Source organism: Vicia villosa, linkage group LG6 (genome assembly GCF_029867415.1).
Source record: "Vicia villosa cultivar HV-30 ecotype Madison, WI linkage group LG6, Vvil1.0, whole genome shotgun sequence".
Taxonomy (NCBI): domain Eukaryota; kingdom Viridiplantae; phylum Streptophyta; class Magnoliopsida; order Fabales; family Fabaceae; genus Vicia; species Vicia villosa.
Window position 1 is genome coordinate 153,367,974 of NC_081185.1, and position 14,689 is coordinate 153,382,662.

At 32.5% G+C, this 14,689-nt stretch overlaps 1 protein-coding gene across 16 annotated transcripts; it reads right to left on the reverse strand.

Annotated features, from left to right (window-relative positions):
- Positions 1 to 6,266: 6,266 nt before the first annotated feature.
- On the reverse strand, positions 6,267 to 11,150 carry LOC131610588 (auxin response factor 8-like). 16 transcript variants are annotated; one of them, XM_058882569.1, is made up of 8 exons: positions 10,970 to 11,150; positions 10,823 to 10,870; positions 10,474 to 10,564; positions 10,207 to 10,371; positions 9,999 to 10,121; positions 9,816 to 9,891; positions 8,792 to 8,841; positions 6,284 to 8,374 (listed from the first exon to the last, which is right to left on the reverse strand). In XM_058882569.1, exons 4-8 carry the CDS (start codon positions 10,311 to 10,313, stop codon positions 8,188 to 8,190), a joined length of 543 nt encoding a protein of 180 aa, XP_058738552.1. In that variant the 5' UTR covers positions 10,314 to 10,371; positions 10,474 to 10,564; positions 10,823 to 10,870; positions 10,970 to 11,150; the 3' UTR covers positions 6,284 to 8,187. The 16 variants fall into 16 exon arrangements, 10 of the variants coding, with proteins under 10 accessions (XP_058738557.1, XP_058738555.1, XP_058738554.1 ...); XM_058882567.1 differs by having other exon boundaries at positions 10,961 to 11,150; XM_058882572.1 differs by lacking the exons at positions 10,207 to 10,371; positions 10,474 to 10,564; positions 10,823 to 10,870; positions 10,970 to 11,150 and adding exons at positions 9,028 to 9,117; positions 9,195 to 9,373; positions 9,454 to 9,526 and having other exon boundaries at positions 6,272 to 8,379; positions 8,792 to 8,877; positions 9,999 to 10,062.
- Between the last annotated feature and the right edge of the window lie 3,539 nt (positions 11,151 to 14,689).

Genomic DNA, 14,689 nt, shown 5'->3' on the forward strand with positions numbered 1-14,689 from the left:
CCGATTTGCGCCCGGTTCGAAGCGTTGGAAAGCTTATTCCATGCTCTATCCAATAATGAATGAATATCAACTAAATTGATGATTTATTTTTATTTGATTCTGAGATTTATTCGAAGATTCGTGGGTTCCGTCGCTTAAAATTGCGCGTTTTGAGCCGTGTCTTTGGCACTTTATTGCTCGTGCTCCAAAAACGACTCGATATCTACAAAATGAATAGAAAACTATCAAATGGTATATAAATGAATAAAAACTCAATTAAATCCTATTTATACATATTTATACAAAAAGCGGGGAATTATTCAGAGAATATAATACAAAAGAATTGATAAGTGCCACAAAACAATAGTAAAAATAACGAATTTCTAGCACTCAACACATATGCATGTGGTACCATTGGAGTAAACTCCCAACTCTATTAATTGTTAGTAATTATGAGGCATCAACGCAACAACTCTATCATCTTTGCCATTAAAGGCCAACTCTATTAATGTTATGCTATGCGACAACTTTTCGACTACAACTCAATCAATTCAATCAACTCTATCAACAACAATCGATTTTATCAACTCAATCTACAACAACAACGATTTATCACCATATCGACATACCAACATATCATCATAATCAACTAAACTAACGACAATTCTCTAGGATTCATGCCATAAGGCTACCCACAGAACGATGCACAATAATAATAATATCGGCAATCACAACATTATTCGCAACAAAGGCATCCAAACCAAAACCATAATTTTCGATCAATTCGCAAAATAATCACAATATACCAATATATCAAGTAAAACAAGATCAAAATAATGTTAATTATCAAAATAACATCATTGACATAGCAATATATTATTCTCAGCATAAATATTCAACCAAAACACAATTACGCTCAAATTCTCAAAATACTGTAATTTACCGATAAACTGAATAATTGATCCAAGTCCAAGTATTGTCCAATCAAATAGACTTATTGAAATTAATTCAACTATTAATTTAATCAACCAATTACTACCAGACTATATTAATTTCAATTTAAATTATATTTCTATTCCATTTTCCAATTTCTAATATCCTATATAAAAGGGCATTTTGTTCTACTAGGCAATTGTTCACATTGATTATCTACTGTTTTCATTTATATATTCATTCATAATTGTTCATTAACAATATTCTAACTTCTTTTAGAGCACATGACTAAGTTCCTCCGATTCTAACTGAAACACAGAAAGCTTTGCATTTTAACTCATGACATAAACATGTGCTAATTAGAAAATAGAAAAATTCTACCAATACAAACTAAAACAATTGTGAATAAATAGTAAATAAGAGTATACCGATAATTTAAGAAGAAAGAAACAAAGTCATAGAGGAACATTATATGAGCATCACGCTTCCTTTGTATTTGTATTGTGAAACTTAACAATAATAAGCATCCGTTTATTGACGTGGCTAGTGAAGTATAAAATCCTCTTCTAATACACAGAGCAATAGTATTAGCAGTTCCAAAATATTACGTTTCCTTTAATTTCCTTTAATCGAACAACAACAGCAATTAATAGAAACAAATTCAACACAACATACTGACAATCTATACCCTAACCCACATACAATCAATCATACTCGCATTTAGGTAGTAAGAATCCCCCTTACCTTGGATTGAATGCAGCAACTCTAAGGAAAATCAACGAAAATTTTGGAAAAGAAGGCATTTGAGAGCAACATTTTGGTCTCCTTCTTCTCCTCTTCACAAATCCTACTTTTTCTCCCCTTTTTCTTTTTCTGTTTTTTTGATAACACTAGTGTGCTCTTCCACTTCTATTTCAAAATAAAACTATCTTAGTCACTTAACCACTCAAATGGGCCTAATAAAACACACCCCTTATTACTTTGCAATACAGTTATTTAAGCCCTGCATCATTTTTACACTTAGTGTAAAAATAATACTTCCACTTAAATACCATTAAAATAAAATCCAATTATTTTAATATACCGACTTATTACTCAATGCCTCATATTTCCGGTCTAATCATAATTACTCGGAAAATTCCCAAAACGCTAAATATTAACTCATTAATATTTTTAATACTAAAAATATTAAAATTTTCGATTAAATATTGATCCGCTATCCCGAACTAATACCGACTAAATCGCCCCAAAACGCGAAAATTTTAGTAAACATTACAAATGTCTAAATTAAGCAAATAATTATTTTTCTGGACGTTACACGATATTCCTGCTTTTTATGTATGAGGTGGATTAGATTGTAAAGTTGAAATCTAAAGATAAATATCATTCAGATGCGCGCTTAAAGAACGGTGATATAATTATTAAGATATATTGCCAAAGTGGGAGATTACTACAATATTTTATATATAATATTTCAATATTCAAATAATTATTATGTGGACATATATATTTTAATTATAGTAGCTATTTTATCAATTAAGTGTCTTAAATAATTGAATGATCAAATAAAGTTAAAAGGCTTATTAGATTTCAGTTAAAAATTATTTAATTAATTAATTATATAATTGGATATGGACTCAAATATGAGTTAATGTTATGATGACCCAATTCAAAATAATGGAAACTCTAATTGTCTATCACTCTATAAATAGATTATGAGCTTTAATGTATCGTACACAAGTAAATAATCTCTTTTCCCATCTAAAGAGTATTCAAGACATTAGGAGTAACGGTTGAGAAAGAACCATACAAACTATGAGATTATTCTTTGTAGAAATTTCTAATATCAACTTGTAGGTTTTTTAATTGTATACATTTGTGACTATCTGATTTTTGCACTAAATTATATGTGATATTTTATGAGCATGTATATTCAAGTGATCGTTATTGATTTAATTCTAACAAATATATCTATATTTACACCAAATAGTTACAGAAATATTGTTATAGTATAAAATAAACATTCGCTTTAAAAAATTGAATTGTAAGATTTATTCATCAACTTCTTTTTGCAAATTATTCGCAAAAACTAAAATGATGTTTTAAAAAGTCAAAACATTACATTCAATATGGTTGAAATAAAAAAAGCTTATCTAATGGAAAATTGAGAAAGGTGGCTGTATACAATTAATAACTATATGTTGATGACTTTTGAAAATATTTAACTCAGATTTAATCTCAATCATCTAGTTACATGTATCGTCAAATTTTTCACTATCTTTTTGTAACTCTTAGTATTTTTCTCACCCCTAGAAAATCTCTCATTATCATCATGGTATTTTCATTAACTAGTTATGAGACTCATTCTAATTATACTTATTATAAAATATATGCAGTCAAACTTTTTATTTTAAATTAAAATTATTTTCATGTCCCTAATTATTACTTTAAATATTCATTAAAAAATAATTTATTTTAAATATTAACACTCATTTAAATTATTAAATATAAGTAAATATGTCTATGCATAACAACGTAACCACAACAAAAAACAATTTCATAATTTTTTAAAACAAAAATTTGATAATGTTCTCACACAAAATAAACACATTAAATGCACTATTATTTTTTATATTTATATTTAATGTAGTATTTGAAATTTGTAATAGAATTAGAGACTAAACGAGTAATTACTTCCCTGGTTGCATACTTGCTTTAAGAGAAATATTTCTAGAAAGCAAATTCATAAAGGTCCTCCATTCACACAGCTGGGTTTTCTTCAATTAACCATATTTTTCTTTTAGTCGTTTGAATAATAATGGTTTGAAGTTTGAACTCAAGGTTTCAAACCATGACAACTAGTATATATATTTTACAAGTTGCATGTATACTTTAAAATAAATTAATATAGACATATTCAGATTGTATCCGTCAACGCATTTTACTATAGACTACAGTACTAGTAGTAGATAAATAAATTGTCTTATATAAAGTGTGCTACCTAGCTTTTTTCCATTAATAAAATAAGAAAATTTTGGGTTTGTTTGTTAAAAGAAATGATAAGCTTAAAATAAGAATAGTAAATTGTGGAGAAAAAAACATAAGCTCTAACGTTGCTTCCAATGATTCAAATGACATCAGAAAAAATATATATAAACCAATACAATAAGCTATAAGCCAGCTGCTTAAATTTACCATTTAATCTTGTTTCCCACACACACAAATTTACAATTTTTATTTTAAGTAGATTAACATTCAAATTCAAGGAAATTAACACACAATAACATATCAATACTTATCATAAATATAATTCTTTAAACTTGTACGAATTTATAAAAATCAAAAACAAATATATATAATAAATAGAATAAATAAAGACATAAAAAATACTGATATTTTAAGGTGATAAACCTTCAATGTGAGAATGTTAAACTACATATAGTTCAGTTTAAAAAAATAGTTTTACTACAATCAAATAAGGATATATGGGAGTCTTAATGTAATGCACAAACTATTGCTAAAAACAAATAAAAAATAAAAAATAAAATACTCAAAATTATAATTTTAGTACAAAGTCAATATCTCTTAACTTATACTTTAAAATAATAATAAGACTATTCAAAAGATAAATGCATACGTCGCAATTCTGCTCTCCAAAAATTAACTAAACCAACATCCACTGCAAAAAAAAAAAAGAAGCTCATTAGTGACATGAAAATTACGCCACAATAAAAAAACACATTACAAACCAAAAATTGCAACGTGAAAAATTACGCCGCAAGAGACAAAGTGGCAACTCAGTAGTGACGTGATTTTCACTTCACTATTTAGTGAAGTGAAAATCACGTCGCTAAATTTGGATCAGATATTCATACATCTTGAGTTAGAGCAGACGTAACAGGTTTGGTGCAGAAAAAAAATCTCCAGTTGCGACGTGATTTTCATGTCATTAATTAGTGACGTGTAAATCACGTCACTAAAAATTGATATTATTAAATAGAAATTCTAATGGATATTTAACAATTTAATCTACTAAATTTGAAGGGAAAAAAAAACATAAATACCTCTTCTTCAATCTCCTTCAACTTTCAATATCCTTCTCCTACAATCCTTTTCTTCTTCAATCTTCTTCTCTTCAAAACCTTACAAAAACATTAAAACCTAAGTTAACAAACATAATTTTAAATTCAAGTAACTAAAAAAACGAAATTATACAAATTTGTTTATGAAACTTACCTTTGATACAATAATGGAAGAAATTTGGAGTGAAAATTTATGAGTTGGAGGTATAGAAAATATGGGTATGAGATGAATATGTATAAGTTTGGAAGAGAGAAAGAGTGAAATGGGGGAGAAAGAAAACGCAGTTGGGTCTGGAGGGAGAAAGAAAACGCGTTTACATATAAGCCAATCAACGACGTGAATTTCACGTCGCAACCCTGTCCCGTGTAATTCACGTCGCAACTCACCCAACGGTCATGAATCAGATTCCCTCATTGCAAAAGCCTGTAACGGCTTGGTCCTATAAGCCAATCAGCGACGTGAAATTCACATTGCAATTCAGCCACGTGTATTCCACGTCGCAACTTATGCCAATGGTCAAAAACTTTATTGCCCAGTCTGCACCACGTCAAATCCGTTTCAGTTTTTTTTACTCTTAATTGTTGCGACGTGTATACCACGTCACAACTAATTTTTTTCAAATTTCAAGCTTCCCACTCTCTGAAAGTTGCGCCTTTTTATTTTTTAAGTTTTATTTTTATTTTAGCGACGTGTTTTACACTTCGCAAATGTTTTTGTTTTAAAAAATTCTGACACCCAACTAATGTGATGTTATTTTCATTATTTTATTAATAAAAAAATAGTAATGTGATTATCACGTCACAACTAGCTTATTTTAGCTACATGATAATCATGTTACTACTTCACGTGGTTAATGAGCAGTTTTCTTATAGCGAAATAGTTTTTTTAGTGAGACTAGTTATTTTAGTAAGTATGAAATTTATGAATCCAATTGAAAAATTGAGTTCATTTGCTCTCTGTAAGAACTCATCCTCAAATGAAAGGAGAACCATTTATGGGGTTATGTTTTAAAAATATTTCTCTAACAATTTTTGAGTGTGTTTGAATGGAATAATTAAATATTTTTTTTAAAATTTAAAATTTTAAGCGATTCATACAATTCAATTGAACTTTATGTATTTTTAAATTTTTTTTATTTGGATAAAGTATTACAATTATTCATTGATAAAGTATTACAATAAAAACGTAGATGCATTGCACAAGATATTCGGTGACCATGATAGAGAAAATCTATGCACTGGTTTGACATTTTTTTGCGCGTGGGAAATAATTTCAACCTTCGTCATATGACTGCCCCATATATGTATTGACCAGAAACTTTCTACGTAACTTCCATTCTTAATTCATTTTCCTACTCTATCTTATACTACTAGTTTCAATTAATAATAATTAACTGCAAATTTTATAGTTTAATCATTATTTTTTTATGAAATAAATCAGTAGTTGGATAGAAGATGTCAAAATAAGGGAAAGTTGATTGCGTAACAGTTTGTTATTGTCAGAATAAATGGAAGACAAAAGAAAACAAAAGACTCATGTGAATAGTGAATGTAAGATTTGAAAATGTGTTTATTTATTTATCCTTATGTTGTCTCGTTAAGAAAGGAACAAAAACTATAATGGTATGTGTCCAACAACCACCGACCCGTGAATATAGAGATATTTTGCATCCATTATTCGATTTTATGTACCAAAATTAGGTGGGTGGTGCAAGTATAATTCAACTTGGATTCTTTAACTTTAACTAAGGTTTTTATTTTTTTGGTCTAATGTGAACAAGTGAATTGGGTGTTGTATAAAATGGCAGTTTCACCAGAATTGTCACTTAAACCATCACAATTTAAATGGAGGTTCAATGTGAAAACAATGGTAGGTGAAAAACGTCAAAAGACAGTAAATACATATATTATATATAATGTTTTCTAACGGCTAGTTTCCCGGTTGATAACGGCTAGTTTCTACGGTTGTGATCCTTTCCTTCCTTCTCCTTTCTCTGCTGCTCTCTTCCTTCCCTAGTTTCGCTATTATGGATGTCGCTGCGCTCTTCCCAGAAACACTCATTCTGAATAATCTAACACCACAACCGGTGGAGAAAATTGTCCCAAACATCCCCAAAACCCACTACAGGAAAAAAGGCCTCCTGCCACGCCCAGAAAACCGAGGCTATATGCAAAATAACCGTGGCGTAACGCTTAGGCCACGGTTTGGCCACGGAAATCCAACTGTGGAGTATACGGCCGTGGCCTAAAGTAAAGTCCACGGTTTTTTAGTATAGACCACGCCTTTTTTACAACCGTGGCTTTTTTAGGCCACGGTTTAGGTAGCTTGATTAAGGCCGCGGTTTGTATTTGCCATGACTGCAAAACCGTGGCTATATGGTAAAGCCACAGTTTCATTTTAACGTTCACCATACAGTTTTGGTTCAAGATATAGCCACGGTTTGGTTATGACCATAAATTTAAAACCGTTGTTATATTTTGTATGTTCTAAACCATTAATCTTGCCACGGTTTATTTATATTTATGTGTCATTACATAAAGATGTCAATATATATATATATATATATATAATTTCAACAATAATACTAATCATTTAGACCTATTATGCATACAGAAAATTACTTTATTGTGCGTTGTTCAAAACTTGTGACCAGACCATATGATAAAAATCATCAAGACTATTGTTTAGGGGGTCGGATCATGTAAACAGATTATGCAACAGTGTTGCAATAATGTTTATAAAAAATACTACCTAATGTTTATCTCCACCTGCCAATAAAATACACACTTAAGAATAGCATTTAGTTAAATGACAACATGATTATGAAATCACTTTAAATGAAGTTAGAAGTATCAAATTAAGTATCACATTAAGAAATCACTTTAAATGAGGTTAGATTGTCTCCAACATGATTAAATGACAACATTTAGTTAGAAGTATCAAATTAAGAAATCACTTTAAATGAAGTTTGACATATACAAGGTGATATACTAACCTCACAGGTCACACCATTCGAAACAGAGTTCAATTAACACTTTATTATTCTCATACTTTCTAATGCTCTGCTAAAGAAGTGTAAACAATGTGCAACTACTATACAAGTGGAGAGACGAGAGGAAAAGAACTCTTCAACTCTAACATAACTAAATTCTAAAAATTAAATGAATGAAATGAACTACATGATTGACCCACTTACTGATGAGCATATTTATCAAAATTTTCTGATGTGAATACAAAAGCACCTTCAACAGATTCTTCATCCACTTTTTCATCATGCTTAATGACATTAGCAGCCGGGCTAGAATGAAATTCAGACCCAGTGGTGGGTGTTAAATTTGAATCAATAGAAAATTTGCGAACTGTTTTTGTCAGATTCAGCCTGCTCTGAAATCAAGAATCAAATATAAGAAGATATTATAGCGTAGGCTAGGAAATCATAAAATACACGAGAAGAGGGAGATTTTGTCATTTTTTTTATATAAAGAATAGTACATGATTGAAGCACGGTATCCATATCAAGCACTTTGAATAATTCTAAGCCATGGCCTCAAGCTTTACATGAAAGTTATTACAAGAATCACGAATGTGCATATAGAACTTTTAAAGTCCATTAATGAATAATTGCTCCAAAGGTTAGAAGTAGGTAGCTGAATAAAACAATAACTTTTTTCCAGAAGAACAAATATACCGTATTTTCTAGAGGTTATCTGCATTGCAATGAATGCAAGGAGGAAAATAACTCATTCAAGTTTTGCTAGAGACTGTCGACAAGATAATCAGTTCCACCCTCTTCTACCTTTTTAAAATACACACGATACTCTTGTGCCATCTTCCTAATAGCTGCAACTGGTCCAGTTAATCCAACAATTCTCGAATTAAACTCTGTAGTACATGTAAATTAAATGGAAAAAGAGACAACAAAAGTTAAAAGAACACATGTTGTCTTCAAATATAAAATAGAACATAATTTACTAAATCCAAAAGTTTCAGTAATTACAAATTGCAATATTTTTGTCAATGAGACAATCTAACCTTCAAGGTATGCACGGAGTTGTGCGGGAGTATCACGTTGAGGATCAATGGTAACAAATACTGGCAGAATTTTAAGATTCTGTTTTGATTCTGGATCATAATAAACGCATACGGTTAAGGTTTTATCAGAAAACAAACTTATAATAAAGTAAGCAGAAGTGTCAAACCTAAGATATCATTTGCCTTTGCCATAAGGTGAACTTGTTCTGGCCCAATATCAGGAGATGAGGTATAGCCAAAGTAGAGGAGGATCCAACAGTTTGTTTCTCTTTATTAACCAATGTAAAAGGACCACCAATTATAGGTCCACCGACTATATTTCTACTGCAGCTATCCCGTTGATCGTCTGATCCAACAAACAAAGCAACTAAGACAACAGACATAAAAACTACTTATAAAGTTATAAAGCAATTACACTCATCATACCCGGGTTTTCCATCCCTGTTTGCAAGTGAAAATTTGTTCTTGTTGACATGAGCTTTCAAAGCTCCTTCCATGGCTGCAAGCAAAACGCGAGAGATAGAAAGCTCACGAAAGAGAGGGCCGATCGCGAGAAAGATAGAAATCAAAGCCTCGAGACAACTTTATACAAACAAAAGTACTTATATGAACAACTTTATACATAAGTACTTATATGATAAACATGTATACTCAGCGCTAAATTTAGTTATTAGTCCAAACAGGGCCTAGAAATCAAAGCCTCGAGACAGGAAACTTATCATTGAACTAAGGTTCTCCATCTTTTAGTCTTATACTTTTATGCATTACATTGTGATAATCTTACTTACCTTGACAGACCTCCAATGAGAATTCTGCCACCGAACAGGATCCATGTCACTTATGCTAGTTATAGTCCCCATGTACCTTCAAACCAAGGTGACTTGTGTATAAGTAAAGGCAACATACAACAATCCTCATAAAATTATGCTAACAACTTAAAACAAAATCAATAATAGATTGGCAACAAGTACCTGCGCACACTTGATTCTTCAGTCTCAAAAAGCATCCTAAAACGCATACCAACAGAAACGCGTGTATGGTACACAACTTTGATATATTTTGAAAGTTGTATGACAAACTCAGAAGGACTAGCCCTGCACATGATGTAGGTTTCAAAAGATATGTTATAATTTGTAATAAATAAGTGTCAAAAGTATAAATTTGGGAAACAAACAAAACCTTGGATTAAAGAACACTGTAAAACAGTTGTTAGTTGCAGAAGCATGGGCTGCAGCTGCAAGAAGCCCAATGTGCATACTATCACTAGAAAGAACTGACGACGGCATAACAGTTTGAGGCAGACTCGCACGACGTATTCCCAAAAGAAGCTGATTTTTTCCATTCCTATTAATAATGAAAATATACATATAATACCAATAAACAAGCCGTTTGCAGCATCCAAGGGGAATAAAAGGAATCCTAAAAAAGGTGAATCGAAACTAATACCAAATTAAAAGCACAGTATCTCCAGCTACAAGTCTTTTGGCACTAACAAATACATTCCAGCCTGTGGTAAGAAGGTGCCGTTTTGGCTGACCTGAAATGATAAGGAAGAAGAGCAATAGTGATATCATATCTCGCATAAATTACAATAACAATCAGGTTAACAATCTCATGTGTCAAATAAGAGTGTGATTCATAATGACTTTGCACATGACCTTTAATTTTAAAAAGAAAAAAATATACCTAGAGTTGTGTTTCTGTTTTTAAATGGAAATATCGACTTCAAAACCAGAACAAAGGAAGAAAATTTAGGGAGATATCAACTTAAAACGGAAATATCAACTTCACTTACCAGGTTACGTTTAGCAATGGAAGTTCTGTTCCTTCTTCGAGTTCTAACCTGCAAAACAAAATAGAGGAATTGATTTAGGGTTAGCAATTAAAAGAAATCAGAGAAAATTTAGGGAGACGGAGAAGATTAGGGTTTAACGGAGGAGACTCGTAGATGAAGAGAGGAAGCGAGATTGAAATGGCGGAAGAGAGGAAATGGTTTAACGAAGAGAGGAACGGAGGAAAAGAGGTGGTTTAACGGAGGAGGAGAGGTGGTTTCTGGTTTCGGGAAGAGAGGAAACGCGCATGGGAGAGGAGGAAGAGAGATTGAAATGAAGACTGAAGATATTATGTTTTATGTATTTTAGTTTTTTTCTTTTTTTAATTTTAAATATATATATAAAACAAGAGAAAGTGGGAAACTTTTTTTCTTTTTTTAATTTTAAATATATATATAAAACAAGAGAAAGTGGGAAACGAAAGGAAAGAGGGAAAATAGGGCGGGGAGTAATTTTTTAGGTTTGGGCTAAAGTTTTTAGGCAAAATTATATGGCCACGGTTTTCCTTTGCGGCTTAAAATGTCCGCAGTTGTATAACTGTGGCAATTGAATTAAAGACCACTGTTTCATACTCCGGATTCAATATTCTATAACATACGTCTATGCTTTGATAACCATGGCCAAATCATATATGTGGCCACAGTTTCTGAGCTGTGGACAATTTTAGCGTGGCCGTAGGCCAAATTTCTAGTAGTGACCTTTGCTAACATTGTTTCCAATAATGTTTGTGATATTTCACTAAGTCAGTTCCCTCAAGCTTGTGTTAAAGGTGACCGATTAGCTATTACAATTCCTGAGGAGGAGTACAAGCTAGGCGTTGAGGCCTGCAAACACCACCTTCATGGGAGAGTTGTTTGGTTCAAAGGCAACACACCGTTAACAGTGGTTGGATTAAAAACAAAACTCATGTCATTATGGCCTTCAATTGGAAGATGAGGAATAACATCTTTGGGAAAAGGTTTCTTTGAATTTGCTTTCTCCTCCCTTGAGGATGTTCAACGGGTGAGATCAGTCAATACTTGGAATCTTTCACAAGGCACACTCAAGTTATTCCCATGGACAAAGGATTTCACACCAGCCACCCTTAAGCAAACTTCTGCTCAAGTGTGGATCAAAATTCATGGGCTTTCACAAGAGTATTAGAGACCTAGGATTATCTTCGCTATAGCAAGTAGTATAGGCACCCCAATATGTATTGATTCAGCTTCCAACAAATCTGCATTTGAAAGACCTTTTGGTCATTTCGTTAGGGTTCTTGTGGACCTGGACATGACCAAAGATCTCAGTTACAAAATACTCGTGGAACGAATTGGATTTGCATTCTTTGTTGACATAGAGTATGAAAAACTACCAGAATTCTCCAATTTCTGCTATTGCATTGGTCACTCCATTAGCAATTGCAAAAGAAAGGAGGACAAGAAAGATAATAGCAAAGAGGCTGATAAAAGAACTCACAAAGATAGCTTAGCTTCAGCAAGCATAAAGGCCACTGAAGAAGTTCAGGTTCTTGGCCCTATCCCCAACAATGATGGAAACACAGGCCCTTTACTTGTGGAACGTGTAGTTGGTGAGACTTCTAATTCCCAGCACGAGGTGCCTCCAGTGACAGCCATATTGAATGATAGAACAATTGTGATTAGTTCTAAAAGTAATCAGTCCAATGAAGAATAAAACAAATCTGATAGTGAGTATGTTGATGCTACTCAACTGGTGGAAATTGTTCTAGAAACACAAATAGATCCAGCTCACAAAGCTTTAGTCACCAACTTTCTTGATGAATTCTGGGCTAATATGGCAGAAATGGACAAAGATGATGATCATGGTGTAGACCTCTTTCCAGACAAAGATTTCCAACTGGTTTTCAACAAAAAAAGAAGAAATAAGAAGACTCTTTCTCTGACCAACACTAGACCTAGGTCTAGTCCCAACAAACTGTCCCTATGAATTGTTTATTTTGGAACATTTAAGGGATAGCAAACAATGCCTCTAGGCTGGCCCTCAAAAACATGATCCGCAAAAACTCTTCGGATTTTGTTTTTATAGTTGAGCCCTGGATGAACTTAGCTAACTTCCCTCAAAGGTGGCTTGTCAGGTTTGATTTAAAGCTTTTTGCTGTTAATAATAGAGGTGATCTTCTTCCTAACATTTGGTGTCTCTGTAAGTCTTCTTTCAATCATGTTATTTTGTTGAGTGATGATCAACATATTGATTTTACTATTAGTCTTAATGTTGTCACTTTTGGTTTTTCTGTGATTTATGCTTCTACTAACTATATCCATAGGAGAAACCTGTGGAATTCCCTCAATAATATTCCTAACAACATCCCCTGGACTTTCTTAGGTGACTTTAATGCTATTACTAGCCCTTCTAAATATAGGGGCAGCCATACCCCTGCCAAGATTCCCATGCAGGATTTTCTTAATTGGTCTGATAGGAAACAGTTGTTTGGCAATGCTTTTACCTGGTGTAATGGCAGGAGAGGAAGAAGCAGAACTGAGAAGATGTTAGATAGATTCCTTTGTAACTTAAACATGCTTGATAGCTGCAACTCTATAGTCTGTAACACCTTGACTAAGTCTAAATCTGATCACTGCCTGATCCTTATTACCATTAAATTAGACAGTGTCACCTTTAGAAGTCATTTTAAATTTCACAAAATGTGGACTTTAGATAAAGATTGCAGCAACCTTGTTAAATATACTTGGAATGTGCAAATCCATGGTTGCCCTATGTATGTGCTTGATCAAAAACTTAAAATCCTTAAGAAGAAACTTAAGATTTGGAACAAGAACAATTTTGGTAATATCCATGATAAGTCCAAACTGACTGAGAATCGTTTAAAGGATATTCAAAAGAATATTGAGGAGAATGGTTATACTAACACCTTGCATGATAAAAAGATTAAAGCCCAACATGACTTAGATTTAGCTCTCAATATGGAAGAGGAGTTATGGAAAGAGAAATCCAGAATAAATTGGTATCTTCACGGGGATAGAAATACTATATTCTTCCATACTTATGCCAAAGTCAAGAGAAAGACTAAGCTTATATCCTCTTTACTTGTGGAGGGGGAAATTGAAACTGACTCTTGTAGGCTTGAGAATCACATTGAGACTCACTTCAACGATATTTTCAATTCTGGTTTTGTTAGACAGGACACTGGCCTTATTCAAAGGGTTATTCCTAGCCTTGTGAATGAGAATACTAATGAGTTGCTCACTAGGGTCCTTAATGACAATGAGGTTTTTAATGCTGACACTAATTTGAACATTGAATCTGCCCCTGGTCTTGATGGCTATGGTGCTTTTTTCTATGTTCGTTACTGGGATATTCTGAAAACTGATGTGTTAAATGCTATTAAACAGTTTTTTCTGCAAGATTGGATTTTACCTAATTATAATGCTAGCAATGTTGTTCTCATACCTAAGATTAATGATGCTAATTGTATTGATCAATTTAGGACTATTGCTATGGCTAATTTCAAATTTAAAATCATTAGTAAGATTCTGGATGACAGGTTAGGATCCATTCTTCCTAATATTATTTCTAGTGAGCAAAAGGGCTTCATTGTAGGTAGAAACATTAGAGATGATATCTGCCTCACTTTTGAGGCTATCAATATCCTTCGCAATAAGTTTTAGTGGCAATGTGGCCCTCAAAATTGATATTGCTAAGGCCTTTGACACCCTTAATTGGGACTTCCTCCTGAATACTATGAAATGCTTTGGCTTTAATTCTAAGTTTTGTGGCTGGATCCATACCATCTTGAACTCTGTTGTTCTTTCCATAAGTGTCAATGGTAAAATGGCTGGTTTTTTCAAGTGTTCCAA

What these genes read in the sequence shown, in the direction of transcription:
- LOC131610588 (XM_058882569.1), bottom strand. Translation starts at nt 10,313, where the DNA reads ATGCCGTCGTCAGTTCTTTCTAGTGATAGTATGCACATTGGGCTTCTT. An exon ending in CTCATTGGAGGTCTGTCAAG is followed by an intron (nt 8,842 to 9,815) that starts GTAAGTAAGATT and finishes TAACTGGACCAG; the next exon opens with TTGCAGCTATTAGGAAGATG. An exon ending in ATCGTGTGTATTTTAAAAAG is followed by an intron (nt 8,375 to 8,791) that starts GTAGAAGAGGGT and finishes ATTTCAGAGCAG; the next exon opens with GCTGAATCTGACAAAAACAG.